The following is a 22,880-nucleotide window of genomic DNA, read 5'->3' on the forward strand; positions in this document are numbered from 1 at the left end:
CAAATTTTCAAAGGGTATCTGTAACCTCTCATCCAGTTTTGGCAAAAACAAATCAATAAATAAATAAACAGTATCTACAAAATGCGGGTAAACATATATTTATGAAGAGATGGCAGAGAAGTTCTAGAATGAATTCTGGACCCTCCTAAAACCAAGGACAGTCCCAACAAGTCAGAGTGAGTACTTAAAGGACCTTGTCCCGACCTCCTACCTTGGCAGACCCTTTTTACTTCCAGAAAGTCTGAATATCCACTTTTCGCTTTAGCAAGAGATCATTTCAGTCAAATGGGGTCTGAAGATCATTCATCAGGGTTAAGATGGCAGTGGGAAGAAATTCTTCTTTTACAGGGGATAATTCCTCATCCACCAGACTAGACTCTTTTATTTCCACCTGTCCTTCATAGGTTCAAAAGCAAGTACTAGGCTAGGTTCCCTTGCAGACCATTTTAAGCATAGCTAGTTTCCCCATTTGTGCATGAAAGTACCTTTCCCATTTGGTTATAGATTGGCCTTACTGATGCCATGATCAGTTATTATGTTACCCCAAATGAGAATAACTGCGATTATACCATAGATAATTTGAGGGAACACATGCTTTGGATAAAGCATTTAGGAACTGTGTCTGTACATTAGTAGCACAGGGAGCAATCTTGGGGTAAATATTCTGTTTCCCATCCAAAGATCTAAGTTGCACTTGAAATGGACAGGGATTAACTTTGTTTTATGTGGATAGGGAGTCTACTCCACAGCAATGGTATCCTCTGCGAGATATACCTGTCCATCCAAACCATTCTGTTGATATTGCAGAAGACATTTAGGTCCCTTGACTGAGTATTTCTGATGCTGTTTGACTTGCTAATGTAAAGTAAAATCATCAGTAATGGGTCAGAGGATGCCTTGCATGCCAGACACAGGTCACCTCTTCGCAGTCTGTAGGATACTGAGTATAGTGACAGGGCTTTGAGTCAGTCTGTGTAGGACATATTGTTTATTAGGCCTTGTATCCTTTTCATAAGGTATCTCTGTGGGTGTTCTAGTTGTTTCATGTGTCTGGACAGATGCATGTGAAATAGTGCATTATATTCAATGACTGGCCTAATGAGAGCTAAGTAAAGGGGAACAATGACATCCCTAGATCTTGACACAGTCCCTTTTTTTATAAGCTGTGCAATATAGAAGGACATTCTTACAACAAAGATACATATTGGTCAAAGGTTATGTCACTGTAAATATAATTTCCCAAATCCCAAACAACTGGGTCATTTGTAAGGGTGTATTGTCAATGCGGTAGTTTCCTGGAGTAGATGACTTCCCGAAGGCTACAGTAATGCATTTTTGGGCATTTAGTTTCAGACCATGATTTTGACACCAGTTATTTATTTGAAATAAACCTTCCTTCGGGATGGCTAAGTCATTTAGGGATTCAGTGACTGCTGCTAGCTTGCAGTCATCTGAAAAGTTGGTTAGCCAGAGCCCTTTGCTGTTGGCGTTTACTTCAGAAAAGTAGATGCCAAACATGTGAGGTCCTAGCACAGAACCCTGGCGGACTCAACAGGTGACTGGTTGCTTTGTAGAGGTAACTTCTCTAGTTTTGATTATTTGCATCCTGTTTGTTGGCCAGTTTTGCTATCTAGCGGGTGACATAGGGCTTTACTCCCATTTTATTTAGGTTTTATACTATGCCTGAGTGAGGAATTCTGTCAAAAGCTTTGGCCAGGTCGAGGCATGGCATGTGTACTGTTTTGCCTGCATCCATTGCTGTGGTGAGCCTTTTGAAAAAATCCGCCAGACTGAGTAAAATGTGATTCATCACATGTTATCCCAGGGAGAGAGAGAACCAGTTCTTCCTTCCCAGATGGGAAAAGGTTTTTATTCAAGGTTGTTTTTGCTGCCAAAGAAAGAAAATGCTTGGAGACCAGTTCCGGATCTTTCTTTCCTAAACATGTTTGTGATAGTGCCCAGATTCAGAATGATGTCACTTGACAACCTGGTACCGCTTCTTCCTCATTCAAGTTTCCGAGCAACACTAGATTTAAAAAATGCTTATCACCCCATCCCTGTTCATTCAGACTTCAGGTGTTTCATAAGGTTTTGTGTGCCTGGATCACATTATCAGTTCTCTGCCTTACCCTTGGGACTATCCACTGCACCAAGAGTGTTCACAAAGTGTCTATCTCCAGTTATAGCTCATTGCAGGCTACAGGGTATTCACATTTTTCCATATTTAGACATGTTTATCTTTGCAGATTCTTTTTCAAAGTGTCAGGAATATGTCACTTTAGTGTGAGAGCTCATATACAACTGATATTCCAAGAGAACATTTAAAAATCTTTTTTTGCCTCCTCCACATAGGACTGTGTCCCTGGGGTGTCAACTAAACACCTCAGTTCAAAGAGCCTTTCTTCCACTGGAAAAAAATAGATCTATATCTAGATCTATTTCTAAGATTTTCCACTTAGACTTCTGTCACTGCAAGGGACTACCTCAGGATTTTGGTCTCATAGCACCTATGATTTCATGATACACCTGTCAAGACTCCACATTAGAAAGATGCAGTGATATTTGAAGTCTGTTTGGTCTCAAACCATCATTCCTTGTCTTTTCAATTCCCAGTGCTGGGGTTTGTCAGAAGAGAAATTAATTGGTGGAGACAGCAGATATCCTTAAATCTGGTTCTCCCCTTCTCCTTCCCTGCTCTAAAGCTGTCATTCACCACTAATGCCTCGCACTGTGCTTGGGGAGTAGTTTCAATAAGGATAAAAGTGCAACGTGTGAGAGACACCGAGGACAGACCCAAGCACATAAATGTAAAAGAGATGCTGGTCTTGATCAAGGCACTCAACTCTCTAAATCATCTTTGGTCCCTGTGACTTCTTCAAATTTTTACAGACAATGCCACAGTCATGGGGTACATCAACAAATAAGGGGGGAACCAGGTCGTACCCCCTTTATGGGCTAGCCATGTTAGCTTGAGATATAGTTTCACAGCACAGTCTCAATCTACAGACATCCAACATTCCATCAGACCAAAACTGTGTGGCAGACAAGCAGAGAAAAACAAGGGCAGATTCTCACTAATGGAAACTAAATCAGTGGGTCTTCCAAGTTTATATAAATCTGTGGGGAGTTCCTCAGGTAGACCTATTTGCCTCCTCTTTGAACAATCAGCCTTCAGGATTCTGCCATCAGGAGGAAGCCCCCAAGATCTTTGTGGTGGCTCCCTTTTGGCCCAGGCAACCATAGATCTTTCTTTTTGAAATGACCTAGGCAATTACCACAAGCTTCTTAACAGACTTGATCTACTCACAAAAAAACAGCCGTGTTTGATACACCCTCTACCCCAATCAACGTCAGCTGACTGCATGAATGATATGGTCTTAATTTCCCTTAGACCCCTGTATACTGATAAAGTGCAGCCAGTACTAATGGAAATAAGAAACCCTGCTACTAGAAAATCATGTATTAGTAGATGGAAAAGGTTTTCTAGTTGGTGCCATCAACATAACCAGCACCCAGTCAGGGATAGTTCCTCTCTGGTTTTACAATATTTGCATGAGTTGCTATACTGTTGTCTTTCTTACTCCTCTATCAAGGTTCATTTATCATCTATTTCAGCATGTCTGCCCACAAATCCCCCCTCTTTCAATGCATTCTCATGTCAAAATGTTTTTTGAAAAGGGTTGTGCAAAAGAGGCCTCCAGATGAGTCGGTGGCCCCTCCTTGGGATCTAAATTTTGTGTTAGAGAAGCTAACACTTGTTCCATTTGAGTCAGCTAACCTTGCTGACTTGAGATTCTTAACATGGAAAACAGTTTTACTGATTGCGCTGACCTCTGCAAGAAGGGTATCTGAGGTACAAGTTCTTATGGTGAGTCAACCCTACCTCATTTTACACAGAGACAGGTTTTCTTTGACAACTAATCCTTCTTTTACAACTAAAGTAGAATCAGTTTACTTTAAGCCAAACTATCCATCTACCATTTTTTTTCCTGAAACTAAAAATCAGGGAGAAGTGATACTCCATACTTTGAATTTCAGGAAGTATCTTGACAGAACTAAATTTTTCTGATCTTCTTATCAATTGTTCATTTCTTGTAAAGGCAAGAAGAAGGGACTATCTGCTTCAAAACAGAATATTTCCAAATTATTGTCATAGGTTATTACCTTATGTTATACTCACCCAACAAAACTATTCTGGGCAAGGTCAAGGCCAACTGTACCAGGGCTTTTACTTCATCTATAGCTTTTTGAAAAGAGCTGGATTCTATAAATGTTCTTGAAGCTGCTACGTGGTCCTCTGTATAGTTTTACAAAGCACTATGAAGCTTGATTCCTTCTCTAGGTCTAGATCAGGCTTTGTTAAGACCATTCGTCAGGGGCTCCTGGACTCTTCTCTTTCCACTTCCCAAATGTAGTAAGCTAGGGTTGTTGTTGTTGTGTCTTTCGGCTTTTCCCGGTTAGGGGTCGCCACAGCGGAACTCAGGTCCGCTAATGATTTGCAGTAGATTTTTATGTGCCGAGTTGTCGGCCCTGACGCACAACCTTCAACGAAGGTACGCCCATTCATGCATGTCTCCACACAGGAGATGCTCTAGTAAGCTAGGATAATCTACCCATATAGCTAAGACTGCTGCAGCAGTGATTCGCTTGACAAACATTGTACAGTTGTGTAAGTAAACGGTTACCATAACAGTAGATGTTTGACTGATCACTGCTGCAGTGGCCACTCCCTTCCCCCTTTGTTTTTTGGTATGTTGTTGATGTCAGTGTATGCACATTAACTTTTTGTTGTTCTTAGCATTGCCCTTCAGGACAGAGCCTCCCTCTGTCTGTTGTCAAGAAACCTCTGAAGGGCTTCTCACTCAGACTTGTCCTTTAGTCATCTCTAACTGCCTTTCAGGTTTGGTTTTTGGAAGGTGCCTTGAAGCTTTGGAAGCTGTCTAGCATTTATATCCTTGGCAAGCTATAACCATTATTGCTCAGGCTATGCAGCAGTGATCATTCAAACATCTACTGTTATGGTAAGTTTACTGACACAACTGTAATTTCTTTGCTATTTTTCAGGACTGCATTTTACACTTTTTAAGGATATTATCCTGTGCAGAAAATTCATCTATCCAAAAATCTGTGCTTAAATTTTCCAGTAGAATATTGTAGAAATATTTCAGAACTGTGAGGTGCAGCCTTAAAAAGTTCATTTTTGGAGGTTGGATATTATACATACCTTCTGCTTCCCATAATTGAAGATGTCATGATTTCAGTGAGGTACCATAAGCTTGAGTATAATACCCTAAACGCATTGTTGCTTTCTGACTCACAGTATTTTTTCTGTAACTGCATGGGTTACACAAACTGGCTGTATTTGATTTGCACAATGATTATAATGATCCTTAACTGTAACCTCCTTAGTAACTGCACTGTCTTACGTCCTGTAGTGCCTTTAAGATGTACTTCACTACTATGCCGCTGGCTTTGTTGCAACATATATTTTATGTCTTAGGAGCTTTGATCAATGCAAAAAGGATATAGACACACACACACACACACACACACACACACACACACATATATATATATATATATGTGTGTGTGTGTGTGTGTGTGTGTGTGTGTGTGTGTGTGTGTGTGTGTATTTGTGTATATATGTAAAAAGTATCAGTAATATTTAACAAAATGCAGTTTGATCTTGTGAACTTTGAAGTTATAAAGCTTACAGTCCCTAACTGCATGATGAAGAAATGCTACTGGTATTATTTTGAGACTTGATTCATATTTTGTTTTAAGTGTCTTCTTTTTGATACTGTTTGTTGACTTTTCTGGGAGATTGTTTTAAGTTGTTTAGATCCATGAATCAGAAATTTGTGGATTAAATGGTGAAACAAAAACATGACACTCCTGTTGATGCTCTGATCCTTGTTTGGCTTTTCTGACCCAGTGCTGGCTATAGCAGATCATCCACTGGTTATTAATCTGAAGTGGTTGAATGCAGATAAGGACTATGAGCACTTTAAATATTTTATTGTTTCACTTTTTTTGCTGAAACAGTCTCTAAGCATAATTTAGGCCTTCAAAGAGGCTGCCATCTTTCAAACTTGGATCAAATGTCCTCCTACCCAGGCAATCATCATATCTATATTTAAAGGCCACTAAAGTACCCAAACTTCTCAGTCACAAAGGAATGCATTTCTACCATCTTTCTGTTCTATTATGAAATGTCCTATTGAGAAAAGCTGATTTTGCACTGGTTACTGCAACTATTTTATTAATTTTCTGTGTTTCTATGGGAGAAAATCTAAATGAAATGCATAGAGTGGCACCAAAACAGTTGTTTCATGCTCTTGTAATTAAGGATCTAGTTCTTCCTCACCACCTTATAATTAATTTAGATAAGCAGAATCTTTTTAATCTTTCCATATACTCCATATGTTTTACTCAAATAATTTGTTTTGCTAACGTTCTTTGTATTTCTTCAAGTGTATTAATTGAACATTGCTTGTTGAAAAGAAATGTGATGTATTTACTTTGTATATAAGTAACAGATATGATGGGGTCTACTGAATTTTATTGAAAAGCTATCTATCAAAGCCTGACTTGCTAATTACAAACTGGCAAATACCACAATCTGTGAAGACTATAGTTTTCAAAGTCAGCTTCAGATGATAAATTCCCTTTTACGGACAGATGGAAGTTTACATTACCACAGTTCAAATTTTGCAGAGGGCAAGTCTCCTGGACCTCCCTGTGTAAGGTTCTGTGCTCCCATACCCTCCAGACCAATATGTAAAACTCCAATATCACGCAGCTGTGGGGAGGAAAAATATTTGTATTCTATCTTCTCCATGGTTTTGCAATCTCAGAGTTGCTATATATTAGCTTTGGGGAATCTAGCCCCCACACAGGGGTGCAGGGAAGCTTAAACTGCTGTAAAAAACATGGTTTCATGTTGTCTTCCTTGATTTACCTAATTTTACTACTGTCTTTCCTAATCAATGAGTGCTTTAATTTAGACAGAGTTACATGCAATGCAACATTGTTTAATAGCACAGAGAATGGTTGAATGTCTTCCAATAGGATGTATTTTGATTACTTCAAGCAGACCCTTCTTACCGAACGAAAAGTAATCTCTGGCATAAATTATACTCACACGAGTTGTATTTGTATAGCAAAGACTGTTTAGAATACGGACTATGATGACTGGGAGACTTAAAAGTTTAGGTGGCTGCAGTCATTAAGTGATGGTGAGAAGTGCCGTAAAGATCATGTTTCACATGCTTGTGAACACTTTTTTGTTTGAAAGCCTTTAAAAATATGAAGTTTTAAATATTGCTTCCGAACAGGGAAGACTAAATGTAGTAAGCTATGTTTATGGCATTAATATTAATTGGAGGGTAGGGAGCAGTTACGTCATTCCAGGTTCAATCTCTAATACTGCTGTAGTAGCATAGGCAAGTAATTATAAATTAGTGATGTAATTTCCCAGCTATTAAATTAACAGTTTGGCAAATCTAATGATATATGTAATTTCCCACCTGTAGACATGATCTTTAAAGTGAAAGGAATTCAAGACCAAAACAGATTGTCATTGCAGACAAGTTTGGTAGGCATCACACAGTTAATAAGGGTCAGCCAGGTAGCAGAAGATGTCTAGTAAAGGTCACTCATACATATTCTGGGTAAGCAGTCTGGTACATAGATTTTATTCAGTAGAATAGTAATTTAACTGGTATATAATATGTGATATACATTATGTGGTTGTTATCAGTTATAGCTGGACTATGATTTGTGACTCTCAGTGTATGATCATTGAAATCTACTTGATATGGAATGCAACATGTGCTGATTCAATCTCTCCAGCACATTCATAACTTGAAATACATCAGTTGCCTTTTATGTTTTTAGGCATGGCAAATTAATAAAACCTCAACCTTTTAAGAGTTTAAAAAAATCTTCTCTCTCTCAGGAAAGAAAACAAGTATTTGTTAGTGCTGAACTAATGTGTGTACTTGATATAATCTGAAGAAATATCTGTTTTATAAGATTAATGAATTACTATAAAACATTGGCAATGTTAGAAAGATATCTTCTTTCTTCTTCTTTTGGCTTTTCCCGGATAGGGGTCGCCACAGCGGATCACCTGTCCGCTCATGATTGGCAGTGGAGTTTTACGGTGTTGAGTTGCCAGCCCGGCACTCAACCTTCCACAGAAGGCACACGCACGCACTCATGCCAAGGGCCAATTTAGAGTGTCCAATCCACCTACAGCATGTCTTTGGGATGTGGGAGGAAACTAGAGCACCCAGAGGAAACCCACACGACCACATGCAGACTCCACACAGAAGGCACCCCAGCTGAGAATTGAACCAGAGAACCTCTTGCTGTGAGGTGGCAATGCTAACCGCTGCACCACCGCAGCCACCTGCAATGTTAGGAAGATATACTGTGGGAAAATATAACCTTGTGACCTTGATGGCTCTCAAAAGTGTTTTAACATAATTTACATTTAATAAATGCTCAGCATAGTCTTTTTTTCCCACACAAGATGAGAAAAAGTTAGGAGACAATACTCTTGTTGATTCTTTGACAGTGTACCTATCTTCCATCTATTTTTGCTGTATCCAATCAGGGATTACTGGGAGTCAGCCTATCGAACAAAGCTACACTTAATAAATGGCCACCAGCAAGAACAGGCTCCTTATTTCTTTAGATTTCTCCTTTATCGGATGGACTGGTGGCAGTGTGTTTGTCAGCACATGGTACTCCTGCCCCCAGACGACAGTGCTCATCACACAGGCTGTACCTCCAATGTTCTTTTACAGGAAGCAGTACCTATGGCAGGGAACAGAATGCAGTGAGTAATGTGAAGCTTAGTACTTCAGCTGGCTATAAAACCTGCACATGGCCTCATCTGACTAATACAATGTTAACAACCAAAAGAGTCATACTTATTGATACTTTTATTTTGCTCTGTGGTGTAGGGGGATAATGGCCTTACTACAGCTTAGATGACTCAAGCTTAAATAACAGCTTGTGTGCTGAAAGAGCTGAGAAGTGTGTGGCTGACATGAACTTCTTGGGAGGGACATAGTGACTCCAGTCAGGCCAAACTCATAGTGGCTTGTACATTATTAGTGGCTGCTGGACCAGGAGATATAGGTTTGAGATCTCAATCTACAGAAAATAGATATTATAGGAATATGTGTTAGAGCACATATATGTAGAGGAGGGCATATGCTGTCCCCTGTGGTGATACAGAAGCAATATTAATGTCTAGGCATTGTTATATTATAGAGACCAAAAAAATGCATCCTGAGAGAAGTAAACAAATTTAAAATTTAAAATATAATGTTAATGAGCACATAGATTGATTCTAATATATCACAGCTGCATGGAATATCAAGATGTGATAAGAAATGCATATTTCTTTTTCAGTTTTAAGCTGGAGTTTTCCTTTAAGAAACCTATGAAACATTAGACAGAGCTTAGATTTTATCTTCAGGCTCCTTGCATAAACAATATACTAGTTACAAAAGTTGATCCAAATGGCTGTTTTACATAGAAAATTCTGTGTTGCAGAGAAAAGTTGAACTGTAACTGCCGGACTCAGTTGCAAGCAGCCAGAGTAACCTTGCTGCATGAATTCTAATAATGTGATTAGTACATTATGCTGATCAGGATTAGATGCAAACATTTGTGTTGCAGCTTAAGTAACATAGAGCAGAAATTACTCAAACTAGAAAGGTAAACTAAGGAGAAGGAACAAAATGTGTTTGTTGGTGTTTGTGTATGTGGGGGGCTGTAGGTGAAAGAAATTATGGAAATATGGGAGTGATTATAGGATTCTGTGTAACAGATATCTTAGAATATTTGTGTTTTATTCTCATGTAATTTCATATTCAAATCTAGACTGTCCTGAAAAGAAAACAAATCTGTTATATCTGCCCCTTCCAGCAGAGTGAAAAAATAGAACTGTGGCACTCCCAACTTAATGCATGCACCACATTCCAATCATGCATAATGGAAGGGCCCTGGTATTATATCTGAAAAGGCCCACTGAAGATTCCCTCCAAATACACATGCACACACAGAAGTGATATCCAGCTACTGCAGCTTTATTGATGCTGCATACTTCTGGTGTATGATCGTGACAAAGTAAAAAAAATATATAGTGGCCACAGTAATGAGTCTCAGCTTGTTACTGTCAGATGCATAGCTGCGTACACCACGCATACACATATGCCAACCATGAATAATGAAAGGATCCTGGTATTATATCTGAAAAGACCCACTGCAAATTCTCTCCAAATATCCATGCATACACAGTGCCATCTGGTTACTGCAGCTTTTTTGCTGTACAGACCTACACAGCACACCACACACACACACACACACACACACACACACACACACACACACACACACACACACACACACACACACACACACACACACACACACACACCAACTGCACATAGTGGAGGGGTTCTGGTGTCATATCTGCAAAGCTTACCAAGCAAAGAAATAGTACTGTTTGTCCCTTTATTGCATGATGTGTAAGTTGCATATGTACAATTACTTTGTCATGACTTCTCTAGTTTCGTATAAACTGTGGAAAAGGAAATCTTAATTTATTAACAAAATATTAATTGATAAGAAAAAGTAGTGTGTGATTGTGTATTTTGCAAAATTGTGTGGCAGTCTAATGGGTTTTAGATATTACCATCTTCATCTTGAAGAGTTGTGAGAGGCTCAAAAAAAGATGTTTGTATCCTTACTTAGAACATCTTGAGTGAATCACTTGAATACATGCATAAAAAATAGAGGCAATTAACAAAATATGTAAGGAGTCTTACAGGAGTCACAGAAATATACATCTAAAGCAGAGGAAATAGCTATCTTGGAAATATTGCCATATTTTAAGAGAGTGCCTGCCATTCTTTACAAGTCTTTTTACTGCTATGCTGCAGGTCTGATGAGTAAGTCTCACATTACTGTGAAAGTATGTTATATGGGTGTATGACTGTACTTTCCCTGGATTCAGAGCAGTGTACATTCTGGTGACCCTCTCTGACTGCTGGTACTCTGTGGAAAAATTTAGTTTAAAGCAGATGCAGTAAACTCTCATATAACCAAAACTCAAGCAACTGGAAAAAAAAAATCGAAGAAATACAGTACAATTGTCATGTGTTGCACTTTCTGTTTTCTTCCCTGCAGAAACATACCCTATGTTTTTAGAGTTTTAGAGTTTTATAAAGGAAGATAGGAATAAATTCCCTTCCTCTCTCCCCAACCTGAGAACAAATCAAACCAAACAAATAGTATAGGGTACAGTATTAGTTTGGCCAGTTTTTAGTAATTCATAGGTTCATAGGTTGGTACTAGGCTATTGGCCCTAGGGCCTATACAGGCCTAGCCATAACAATTCCCTGGCTATTTCTTCCCCCAATATTTACTTCCCTGGGCCCCTGTCTAGCACTGTCTGACGTGATCCCCGGGGTGAATTTCCTATTTCCCATCCAGTCGTCAAGGTTCCTTTTGAAGAGGGCCAAAGAGGTGCTCTGCTTGACATGTATGGGCAGTCTATTCCAGAGTCTGGGGAGTCTCTGGGTCAGGAACCTATCCTTCCAGCATGTTTTGTTCATTGTGATGACTAGGTTTAGATCCCTGGAACGTGTGGCTCTAAGGGATTGAGATTTCTTTAAGTGTAGCTTATCCAATAGCTCGGGGTTTGACGTGGCCTTGTATGCTAAGCAGAGATTGCCTCTTGAGCAGACGATATGCGACAGAGTATAGCTGGAGTTTTTTTAGACGATCAGCATAGGGTATCTGCTTTAGGCCTGTGATTCTTTTAGTGATGTATTTCTGCGGCTTTTCCAGTTGTTGCAGATGTCTTGAGAGGTACATACCAAACGAGGCGTTGTATTCTATAATGGGTATAATGAGGGATGAGTACAGTGGGACAATGACCTCCTTTTTTCTGGATGAAAAGCCCTTAGTGATGAGGTGTGCCACGTAGAAAGATTTCCTGACTGTTGTGGCAATGTGGTTATTGAAGGTGAGACCACTGTCCACCTGTGTCCCTAAGTCTCTTATCACACTTTTGGTGTTTAGTGTACTGCCACCTATGTGGTAATTAATGGGTGCATGTTTTTTCCCAAAGGGGATAACTGTACATTTCTTGGCATTGAGCTTGAGCCCATGGCTCTGGCACCAAGCATCTGTTTCTGTAAGGCCCTTTTGTAGAATATCCACATAATTTGGGGATTCAATAATGGCTCCCAGTTTCCAGTCATCTGCGAACTTTGTTAGCCAAAGTCCCTTAGTGTTGGCCTGTACTTCAGAGAAGTAGATGCCAAACAAGAGCAGTCCCGTGACTGAACCTGAGGTACTCCACTTGTCACTTGTCTGGAGCTGGATTTGGAGTCGGTTACTTTTACAGTGTGGGTTTTGTCTGTAAGCCAGTGGGCAACCCATCAAGTGCCGTAGCGATTAATGCCCAGCTTAGTAAGCTTATCTGTGATTCCAGAGTGGGGGATGGTGTCGAAGGCCTTGGTGAGGTCCAGATAGGCTGTGTGGACCACCTTACCCTCATCCACAGCTCTGGAGACTGATTCGAAGAAGTCAGTCTGGTTCAGGAGATGAGATTGGCCCTTCACGAACCTAAACTGGGTGGGGTCCAGTGTTTGAAGGTTGCCAGTGTCTTTGTTTATAAGTTCCATGATAATATGTTCCATGGCCTTGCAGATCAGGCTCGTCAAGACTGTTGAGGCGGTAGTTCCCAGAATCCAAGGTGGATTCCCCCTTGTGGAGTGGGATAACTTTAGCTGTGCGCCACTCAGTGGGCATGAAGCCTGAGGTGAGGCTATGATTAAACATGACACTTAGGTGTGGTGCCAGTTCATTTTGTAGTTCATGTAGTACACAGCTTGGGATGTCGTCTGGTCCCCATGGATGCTTTATTCTTAGCTTTGGAGAGTGCGGTTTTTACCTGTGTGGCCATTATTACTGGAATTTGGCAATCTTTTGGTATTGAGATGGGCCCTTTAGGGGGTGAGAGGGGGGTGAATTTGGCTCTGAATCGATCTGCCAGTATATTGGCAATATCCTTGGGATCAGTATATTTAATGCCATTCTGTTGTAGCTCAGAGCAGATCTGAGCATTGCCATTTAGATTCTTGACATAGCTATAGAATGCCTTGTGGTTGTCTTTGGAATCTTTGTCAATTTTATTTTCGTAACTAGCTTTGGAGGATTTTATGAGGGATCTCAGCTTCTTACTGAGGCTGGTAAGGGAGTTTTTTGCATCCTGAGATTTTCCTCTTTTCTGCAACAGTTTCTTCCTTTTGTTTTAATGTTTGTTTATGGCAGGGGACCACCTGATTGGCTTCCTTTTTTGGAGGAGAGCATCTTGGTTCTTTTGGGATGGCACGATTCATGCACGAGTGGATGTGCTCATACAGTGTAGGATTCAGCAGTCCAACTTTCAGTTCCCGTCTGCATGGGTGTCATGAAGTTTGTCACTTCTGACTTGAGTAGCATGCAGTTGGCTTTGGAGAGGTTTTTTATGGATGTTTCCTTACTGGGGGTGGGGTGGGGGAGGGATGTGGATGTCAAAGGTGATTAGCTTATGGTCAGACCTGACCAAAGAGGGGGGTGACCATAGGTGTGGAGCTTTGATTTCCCATGTTGGTAATGACCAGGTCTAAGATATTGGAGCTCCTGGTGGGACTATGGATTAGTTAATCCTGGGCATTGGAATTTATGAATTCCAAGAACTGTTGGGCAAAGGAGTTGGTACATGAGTAGTTTTCCCAGTTAATGGCAGGGTAGTTGAAGTCACCCAGTATTAGGGTGTTTGGTTGTATCTTAATATTTTTCGGTATGTTTAGAAAGGTGTAGTGATAATCTTGGGGCATAGTGGGGGATCTGTAGCAAGCTGCAATTTGGATTGCAGTCTTACCTAGTGTTAGTTGCACCTGGAGAAGCTCAGATGCATTGTATTGGGCAAGTAGCCTAGTGGTGTGAATATCCTTGGTGAATATGGACACTCCTCCACCTTTACTGTTTTGGTCCTGGTTTGGTGGCCAATAAGTGTGGTAAGAGTTGTAGCCTGGTATTGCAGGGGTGCTCTCTGGAGCCTTGAACCAGGTCTCAGTTACTGCACAGTTATCGATGTTCTCCATTTTTAGGAGTGCCTCGAGAGAGTGCATTTTGAGGTTTAGACTTCTAGCATTGAGTAGCATTACCTTCAGATTTTGCATGCTTGTACCTGTTACGGTGGTGGTTTTGGCCTTTGAACTTTGCCTAAAAAAGGCAATATAGGGGTGGCAAGAGCCTTAGCTAGTAACCTGAATCCCAGGGCGACAGGTGCAGACCATCTCTGGCAAAGCATCGTGGTCTGTCAATCATGTCATCCCAGGCAGACAGATACTGGATCCCCTTTGAATAACACCAGAAGCTTAGCCAATTGTTGAAGTCAATCATTTTGCCCTTATATTGTGGTATCCTTCTGGGTGAAGGCAGGATGTTACTCAGGGCTAGGGTCATACCTGCCTGGGCCACATGATCTGAGAGCTCTTCAATGTCTCTTTTCATGTAGTCCAGGTAGGTACATCTCAAGTCATTTACTCCAACATGGACAATGAAAGAGTCATATTTGTGCTTGTTGTGGAGTGACTTGAGTGCATGCATTATGTGGTGGATCCTGGCACCCAACAGGCAGCTGACTGTAATTTTCTCCTTGTTCAGCCTGGTGAGTGGGACATCAGTGTGCCTGACTATAGAGTCACCTATGACTAAAGTGTTGGGTATGTTGTCTTGTCTTAGGGGCTGTTGTTGGGTGGCACACTGGTGTTGTGAGCTATGTGACACTTTGGTTGTGATTGATTTTTGTTAGCTTTTCAGCTTCGGAGGTCCTTGTTGCTTGGGCAGGTTACTGTTAAGGGCCTCCACATATGAGAGTTTAGTGTTTCTATGTGAGGGTGCTGGTGGTGTAGGTTTAGAAGGGCTATTTGTTGCTTGAGGTGTAGTGCGGGTGTTAACCTTCTCCTCTTGACTGTCTAGCACAATCTTGGGTTTAAAGAGCTTTACTTCCAGTTTAGGTATGTAAGTGCATCTCTTGCAGGTTATAGTATTGGGTAGTAGGAGGAGAGGGTTGTCTGTGTACATGAGGCAATTGCTGCATTTCCCCAGTATGCCCAGATTCACCAGGTGGACAGGAGAAATCACCGGAAGCTGACCCTTGGACATGCCTGGTTTTGTGCTTTTTTTTGTAAAGTACAAGAGCTGTTTTCCCTTACCTTAGCATAGGCTGTTTAGTGCCTACGATTAATTTCTCCTTATTATCAAGTAGAGCTGAGTGTACTGCGGTGGTGGTGCTACGGTAGCGTTGTCGCCTCACAGTTAGACGTTGCCCATTCGATTCTCTGTTAGAGCATTTTCTGTGTGTCGACATGCGTGAATGGGCGTTCCTTCATTGAAAGTTGGGCGTTAGGCCCGGCAAGCCAGCACGTAAAAATCTACTGCCAATCATTAGTGGACCAGAGTTCTGCTGTGGCGACCCCTAACTGGGAAAAGCCGAAAGACACAAACAAACAAGGAGAGCTGAGTGCTTCTATCAGTTTAAGGCTTCCTAGTGCTTTCCAGCAGGTTTTAGAGCAAGTGCTAGTCAAAGGGATGCTTAAAGGTAAGATGAAAAGAAAATGCTTTATCCTAAACACTGCAGTGCACACTAGAGGAGTTAGATGTGAAAGTAGGTAACTTAAGTTTTACCTGTCTAAAAAGTTAAGTTTTAGTGGAGAGTCACTATTTTTAAAACAGCAAGATAGATTGAAAGGGGTAGTCACTTTTGTATTCTGGTACTATGGAATACAGTAGGATGGCCAATAAATTTAAATAGTTGAAGTAGTAACTCTCAAGCAGCCAGAAACTACAGTTATCCCGCATCTACCAATCCCCATGGGTGCCGGTTAACTGAGAGTTTACTGTAATTATATTATACTTTTAGCTTAACTTCTGCTTTTTTTCCTTTGTTTAGTATTTTTAAACTGGCTATATAAACAGCACTTTTGAAGAACATAATGGCAATAAAAGTGATTACATTTTGTTATTTGGACTCGAAGCAATAAATGTAAGACTTTTTAGCAGGCTGTACCCATTTGTCGTGGAAAATATGCTTATTCTTTAAACGAATCTGGACATTAGACAGCTGTGATTAGACTCGTAAAATAGCATTATTACTGCTGTACTGAAGTTTGATCTGCTAGTTTAGCAGTGATTGCTCTACTGTTACTTGAATTATTTTCATGAAAATTAATGGTAAAGATCAAATTGCTAATGTCATGACAAAATGCGCATGGAGGAAAATTAACTTGTCAGATATGTCCGATAAGAATTTGATGTTATATTGGATAACTGATAATCAGCTCCCTGTCTCAGTCTATACTTTACTTGGATGACACATGAAATAATGGAGAGAATCCTAAATACCTGAAGGCTACTTAAAGGTAAAACAAGACTGAAGAGGTCACATGTTGTGCTACATCTAAGCTGTTTGGTTAAATCTTGTTAAGTGTTATGCAGGTTCATAGGTATATACGAAACTTGATATTGATAAATACAGAGAGCACAGATATCATAAAGCCAGTATACCTAAAATGTCCAGCTTGAGGAGAGCCAATAACACATCCAAAGGTCATTGGTATTAATGCTTGTGATGCTCCTATCTTTTGTAAATGAAGCAAGTCAAGCATGGCAGGGTCTTTTATGACACTGCAAACTAAGCTTAGATTTCCGTGAAGAGCCTGTATGAAATGGAATGTAGTGAGAGAGCATTTAACCTATCGGGGAAGCTTAAGGAGTTTAGTCCTGAAAATTTCTTGGTTAGGAATCTGTAGGACCTTTAGGAAAGATGTTTTGAGAGGTACAGGCTGAAGGAGGTGCTTTATTTGACAACAGGTCTGATGAGGGAAATATACAGAGGAGTTATGATTTCCTTATTCTTAGAGGAAGTGTTTTGGATATTAACTTTGCTAGGTAAATGATTACCTGATTATAACTGAAATATAGTGGTCAAATAGTTTGTTCTCATTGAAGGTACACAGCTGTCTAATTACTATGGTTATCTAGTGTGCAGATGATTGTAAAGTTACTGCTTGTGTTTCATCTTTTGCTGACTCTCAGTTTTGATAGCTTTATTTAGACTGTTATCAGTGGTGTAAGGACAATTGTCTTAAATTAAACAAGAAAATATGTAGTACAGTTTATTTCCACAACATACCAAATAGGTGACACACCCCTCTAATCAGCCACTGTTGTAAGGGATTTAGGCATGCTTGTCGATAATTCCTTATATTTTCACCATCATAGATTGGAAAGTATTCTTATCTGGCTCATCTAATTTCCGGAGGCATCTCCTTTAGATCTAGGTAAGTCTCAATTCCCCTTTACTTATCTCTAATCATACCCATTATTGAATATAATGCCCCCTTTGGAATCCATTTGTTTAAAAATATCATTCCCTTTGAGAAACCTCAGAGATGCCCAACTAAAAGATCAGTGACTTCAAGATACTCAGTTATCCAGACAGACAGCCCTGTCTGTTTACTTGGTCTCTTACAGACTCCACTGTGGTGATTGGTGTCTATTCATTCAAGCCATCAAATATCTGACCCCCGTTCCGAGAACAAATGATTCCTCAAATATCTGGTTAAATGAACTAAATCTAAATAAATAAGATAGATTAACATGATCGATTCACATCCCAATGTGTACTCCTCCTGTGGAGCAAAGTTCCACTACATGCCAAGCAGAATAACACCTTTACCACATTTAAGGTAAATCTAGATAACTGGATGGGCAGCTTTATATTCACACCTGGTCTGTTTTGTGTTACACTGCTTAAAGTTGGAGGGAACATTTGAGTATGATTTACTGGCTAGGCTTGTTATGGTCTGTATACTCATTGCTTAGTACCTACCTATGAACCTATGACCGTGTGAATTATGTTAGCTTGAAGGGGGATGTCCGTGATATAGTATGAATTTGGGAAATTTTGTTTCTCATATAAAAGCACGCTATAGTTTTTTGGCATTAAGCATGAGCCTACAGTCAGTACAACAGGTATTGGTATGGTCAAGCTATTGACGGAGAATGTGAGTGTCAATAGGAGAACATATGACATCTCCCATTTGTAGTTATCAGAAGACTTAGTCAACCATATCCCTTTGAATTCTACTGTGGCATCAGAAAGTTAGATGCGAAAGAGGAGGGGGCCTAGGACAGAACCCTGTGGGGCACCCCGAGTAATCTTTTGTGTGGAATAGAAACATCTGTCCCTTGCTATGGGAGTCCTGGCAGTGAACAAGTTGAGTGTGCACTGAACAATAGAGAGGTTAATGTTGATTTGGGTGAGATTGTCATTAATACCTGTTTGGGGAATTGTATCAAAGGTCTTAGACAGGTCCAAGTAGGTGGTGTGGACAGAATGTCCTATGTCCATGGCTTCACTAACTCATTCAAAGTATTCAGCTTGAGTAGACAGATTTGGATCAAGGGACTAAAGGTTCCCTATGTCATTGTTAATAAGTTCAGCTTGAAAACACTACATGACTTTAAAGAAGATGCTGTTTAGTTATGGGTCTGTAATTACCTGCACCTTTGGTGGGGCCATTTTATGTAGTGGTACAATTATGGAAGTTCTCCAAACATCTGGTAAGTAACCAGCATAAAGACTAAAGTTAAACAAGTTCAGAAGGGACTGAACAAAACTAGGTCTGGCACTTCCTGGAAGCACCCAGGTATTTTTCTGTACCCATGGAAGCAATATTCTTAGTTTGTGATAGGAGTTGTTCATGGGAGATTTTAGGGTGAGCTCCGTTTTGTTGCACAATTGGGGGACTGATGGGTGAGTGGTCAGGGGAAAGTGGAGCTGAATTTATTGACTAGGGTGATGAGAAAGGCCTTATGGTAGGAATAAGTGGTTCTAGCTCTGAACAGTGCTAAGTATTATGTTTTCTGAAATGAATAAATCAGGTTTTGAGATTGTCTGTAGTGTGAGGAGCAGCTTTGACTTGAAATGTAGCCTCTTCTTTTTAATTCTGGGCCTGAGATTTTTGCTACCTTGGTTTAGATCCATTTTTTTTTTGTTGAGGGAAGAGGAAGTAATTTTATATCCACATAGTCTTTCTTGTGCAGTTTATGTGAAAATTTTACCACAAGGATTTGTTGCTGAACTTTCCATTTCATCTGAGATGCATGGAGACAGATACCAATACACAATTGTTTAGAAGTAAGTATAAATCAGATGTATGCAGCAGTTTTGGCAAGGGGTTTCTTAAAATTTCTCAAGCTGTCATAAATAATAAAAGGTTAGTAACTCCTAAATGTAGAAAAATTAGTTGGAGAAGTGATGCTTATTCTAATGGAGTAGATAACAGCCTGGTTGTCAGATTTTACAATGGAAGAGGAGACATTTGGACTGGTGCAGATTTGAGCAGTGTTATTAAGGATAAGATTAAGATTTTTGCTTCTCTAAGGGAAGAGGACAGTTTGGTTTAAAGAATGTGCATATTTATTTATTTGTTTTATAGGTTTACCAATGATGGATGGTTAAAGTCACCTAAATAGTTTATGTGACTTAATTGATATTTTTTTTCCAATTAAGATATAAATCATGACCATCATGAGATTTGGAAGGGGAGTTTTCATTTACAAGATGTTGATAGTTCATTTAGTTTTGTTTAGGGTGACCAGGAGCTTAAGAAGTTCTAGGGTGGCATTATGAGGGATCTGCCATGAAGTGATGGAGACGGAGATAAATACAGAAACATCCTCATAGTTCCTGGAAGGTCTGAATGAATGAGAAATGAACAGTATACACTGAACCCAGGTATAGAGGGAGTGCTATCAGTGCATTGAAAAGGGCTCTCTACATACACGAGTGTAAAATAGATGAGATTCCTAGTGGATGAGTTTACCTTCCTGATGCTGAACCCCTTGATCACTGTTTCCCAAAGGAAATTATTGCTAGTACAGTTTCTAAGTGTGTGGTGGCAGTGTTTTTGGGGAAACTCTCCTACCCTCTTTAGTAATGGGTGCTAACCCTAACCCTAATTCTGCTCCTTCCCCCAACCCTGACCTTACACCTTAACATCATTAAAACCTTCCCATAACACTGCCACTACACTAGGCAGACTCAGACACACAAGCATTCACAAACACACAAAAACAACACTACATCTACCCTCTAACCTACACACAAGCATTCACAAACACACAAAAACAACACTGTATCTATCCCGTAACCTAAACCTTACCCTAACTTTAAAATACAAACACACAACACCCATCCTTCAGTCATCCCTAACACTAACTCACATACAGACACACACACACACACACACACACACACACACACACACACACACACACACACACACACACACACACACACACACTGTCATCCCCCAACTGCACTTATGAACATTCCATACCATTGACATATTCGCCATTCAGCCATCTGTACTGTTGACATTAAATCACGCCCTTACATTTGTTGAAGAAATGTACATTCAGTCAAACACAGAGGAACCGTGTGTATATATACATATATATATATACATATATATATATATATATATATATATATATATATATATATATATATATAGGTGTACTGATTTAGACTGAAATACCCAAATCTTTTTTCTTTTTTTTTTCAAATAATTTTTTATTTTCCAAATAATATAATGTTTAACAATACAATCAGCAATAAACAAATATTATAAGAAATACTCATATCTTGTTGTTAACAAAGTTAACACTGAAAGAACAACTTTGCAAGTGCTGAAATGCTACTACACATGTGCCAATTGACAATCTCGGCACATGCAAAAATTTACAAAAGAAAAACAGATGAAAACTTAATTTTGTGCAGGGGTGCAAGCACTCTGCACCACCCATGTGGAGGGGCTCTGCCCCCACATCCCCTGCTAATTATATATACTAGCTCCAAGATCGTGCAACCTCGGGGAAAGGGCATATTTATGTACCCCAATCCCTACAATCTTGCATGCCTGTTATTTGTTTACTCCACCAGATTTGTTTAGCTAAGCACATGTTAACCTAAAGTAGAGTTAAATGTCTTCAGTACACCCATATATATATATATATATATATATATATATATATATATATATTTCAGTTTTGAGAAAAAGTTTTCCGCTGCAAAGCTAATGGTTCTGCTTTGCTGTTTGTTTTCATATGGAAGTAGGGGCCTGTTTTATTTTTATTGATATTGTTTGTACTACAATATTTCACTTTCTTAGGCTTTGGGCCGTTTATTCCTTACCCGAATTGTATATTATTGGGATTTTCTCTGAACTGCTGGAGTTACTGCAAGAAATATAATGGCAGTGGCGCAGTGGTACAATTTTTAGCATTGTCGCCTCACAGCAAAGAGGATCTGTGGTTTGATTCTCTCCTGGGGTGCCTTCTCTGCAGAGTCTGCATGTCCTCCCTGCATTCCTGTGGGTTTCCTGCCCTATTCCAAGGACTTGTCTGGACTGTTTCTCCCTGGGCCTCCACTGAAAATGGGCTCTGTCACAGTCAGACTTTCCCATGAAAAACAAATGTTTAAATAAATAAATATTTTTCATTAAACTTGAAATCGTAATCCAGAAATGTTTTTATAGTGAGCTTTAATATCTTCTTATAAGTGCGTTCTCTGCATTCTCCCTTGAAAATAGGATGATTATATAATAAAAAGAAAATAAGTGGTAACAAGTAAATGACAAACGTCAGTCTTTCTTAACCCATTCTTATATTTCTTCAGAGTTTATCATTACTAATGTATTCACTGAGCAGCACAGATCTAAAAGAAATATTTAATTTAATTTGGAATATGGTTTGATGAGCCAGTGCAAACTCCTGCTTAAGCTACTAGTGAGCTCACAATATAAACGTGGAAGTATTAAGGGAAATGAGAAATTCTAAGTAGTAAGGCAGATTAGAGAGAAATTTGTCGTGTCTTTTCCATTCCATGCACTATATTTAAATCTAGCCGGGGATACATCTCCAGTGAAGTGGGTCGATGCTGTGCAGGCGTACTAATCCTTCTTATACTCTTTTATAACAGGAGTGGTGCCTTCTGGGAAGGAACCTGATAGGGTATCTCTCAGATTGTGGATTGCTGCTGTGCTATAGCTACAGACATGTGTATGCCCACGTATAGTTACTTTTCACATGGGGGAATCCTGAATATCAGTAAATAAAGTCCTTCAGTTTAAATCTGTCACATGATGGCAGTGTTTGAATAGTTCTTACCTTACAGTTTCTCTTTCTTTTCTGTTGTCAGCCTCTAGCCCATCACCAGAAAGACCAGAGACGGCACGGCCATCAAGCAAAGATCCTTCGACCTGGACTGTAGAGGATGTGGTATGGTTCGTGAAGGATGCTGACCCACTGGCATTAGGACCTCATGTAGAGCTCTTCAGGAAGCATGTATGTTTACATCTATATACCTGCATCACAAAGTTGGGGATTGACAGTAATGCATAGCCATGTGTTTGCTTCTAATAGAAGATGCATGCTTATTATAAAACCTCTTTGAATTCATCACCATCTGAAAAATGTTGAACTAATTTAACAATGTTCTTTGACATTGTTGATTCAGTTTCCCTTGATAGCTCCCTAGGAAATAATAATACTGAAGATCAAATCACATTCCATTAGAAAGGAACCATATTAAGAAAGCTAATTATCTAAAACGTTACAGAAAATGCAATGCAGGTAACAGAATTTGGTAGCTGACAGAGAGCAAACATTTAAAAAGGAAATGTGTGCACAAAGTGCAAGCAATGTTAAAATAAATGAGTTACTCTTTA

The 22,880-nt window shown here is 39.7% G+C and overlaps 1 protein-coding gene across 1 annotated transcript in view; it reads left to right on the forward strand.

Moving 5' to 3' along the window:
• Positions 1-22,880, forward strand: part of SCML4 (Scm polycomb group protein like 4) — a 1,377,708-nt gene that overhangs the window by 1,325,223 nt on the left and 29,605 nt on the right. Inside the window, exon 7 of the mRNA XM_044065424.1 lies at positions 22,352-22,497. Within this exon, the coding sequence (XP_043921359.1) occupies positions 22,352-22,497 (146 nt within the window). The remainder of the gene's footprint in view (positions 1-22,351; positions 22,498-22,880) is intronic.

This window comes from Protopterus annectens, chromosome 1.part0 (assembly GCF_019279795.1).
Source record: "Protopterus annectens isolate FY-2018-M chromosome 1.part0, PAN1.0, whole genome shotgun sequence".
Taxonomy (NCBI): domain Eukaryota; kingdom Metazoa; phylum Chordata; order Ceratodontiformes; family Protopteridae; genus Protopterus; species Protopterus annectens.